We start from the raw sequence: 1,284 nt of genomic DNA, 5'->3' as shown, positions 1-1,284 counted from the left end.
CGAAGACATTGCTGAATCGTTGGGTCTGCGAGTCCTGGGATGGCGAAGGCCTCCCGTGGACTCGACCCTACTCGGTCCCGCTGCCAGGTCCCGCGAGCCTATCATCCTCCAGCCCTTTGTCGTCCTTGCCTCTGCCTACGGCACTGGCGTCGAGCCCGAAATCACCGATCCCGAGAAGTTCGACGACCGCCACTTCGAGATCCAGCTCTTCATTCTGAGGAAGCGTGCCACCCACACCATTGGCCTGCACAACTGGTTCTACCTCTGCTCCCTGTCGAACAAGAACATTGTTTACAAGGGACAGCTGGCGCCCGTCCAGGTCTACCAATACTACCACGACCTGGTCAACGCCGACTACGAGGGTCACTTTGCCCTGGTGCACTCTCGTTTCTCCACCAACACGTTCCCCTCGTGGGATCGTGCCCAGCCTCTTCGATGGGCCGCCCACAATGGTGAAATCAACACCCTTCGTGGCAACAAGAACTGGATGAGGGCTCGTGAGGGCGTCATGCAGTCCGATGTCTTCAAGGACGAGCTCGAGAAGCTGTACCCCATTGTTGAGGACGGCGGTTCCGACTCGGCAGCCTTTGACAACGTCCTCGAGCTGCTGACCATCAACGGCGTGCTGTCGCTGCCCGAGGCCGTCATGCTGATGGTCCCCGAGGCTTGGCAGGGCAACACGCAGATGGACGCCACCAAGGCCGCGTTCTACGAGTGGGCTGCGTGTCAGATGGAGCCCTGGGACGGTCCCGCTCTGTTCACCTTTGCCGACGGTCGTTTCTGCGGTGCCAACCTCGACCGTAACGGTCTTCGCCCTTGCCGTTTCTACGTCATGGATGACGACCGCATCATTTGCGCGTCTGAGGTCGGTACCATTCCCGTCGAGCCTGAGACCGTCATCCAGAAGGGCCGTCTCCAGCCTGGTAAGATGCTGCTCGTCGACACCGTCGCTGGCCGCATCATCGATGACAAGGAGCTCAAGGAGGCTGTTTCCAGCCGTCACGACTTCCGTTCGTGGCTCGACAACAACCTCCTGACCATGTCCAAGGTTCAGGAGAAGCTCGAAAGCTCTTTCGACCTCGCTGCCAAGCCCGACGACACCCTGCTTCAGCAGGACCCGCTCCTTCTGGCTTTCGGCTTCACCCACGAACAGGTGAGCCTCCTGCTGGCTCCCATGGCCTCCGATGAGAAGGAGGCCCTTGGCTCCATGGGTAACGATGCCCCTCTGGCTTGTTTGTACTCAGGCGCCTCGCTTGCTGTACGAGTACTTCCGTCAGCTCTTCG

At 60.0% G+C, this 1,284-nt stretch overlaps 1 protein-coding gene across 1 annotated transcript; it reads left to right on the top strand.

Annotated features, from left to right (window-relative positions):
- Window positions 1-39: 39 nt before the first annotated feature.
- On the top strand, window positions 40-1,188 carry VDBG_07144 (ferredoxin-dependent glutamate synthase; the record flags this gene model as incomplete). The annotated part of the gene is made up of 3 exons (XM_003002527.1): window positions 40-177; window positions 305-1,010; window positions 1,154-1,188. The coding sequence occupies 3 exons, from the start codon at window positions 40-42 to the stop codon at window positions 1,186-1,188; spliced, it is 879 nt and encodes a 292-aa protein (XP_003002573.1).
- Window positions 1,189-1,284: the final 96 nt, after the last annotated feature.

The sequence above is a fragment of the Verticillium alfalfae genome, genomic scaffold (genome assembly GCF_000150825.1).
Source record: "Verticillium alfalfae VaMs.102 supercont1.9 genomic scaffold, whole genome shotgun sequence".
In the NCBI taxonomy this organism is placed as follows: domain Eukaryota; kingdom Fungi; phylum Ascomycota; class Sordariomycetes; order Glomerellales; family Plectosphaerellaceae; genus Verticillium; species Verticillium alfalfae.
The sequence above is the reverse complement of the archived record's forward strand: the minus strand, read 5'-3'. Positions and strand labels throughout refer to the sequence as shown.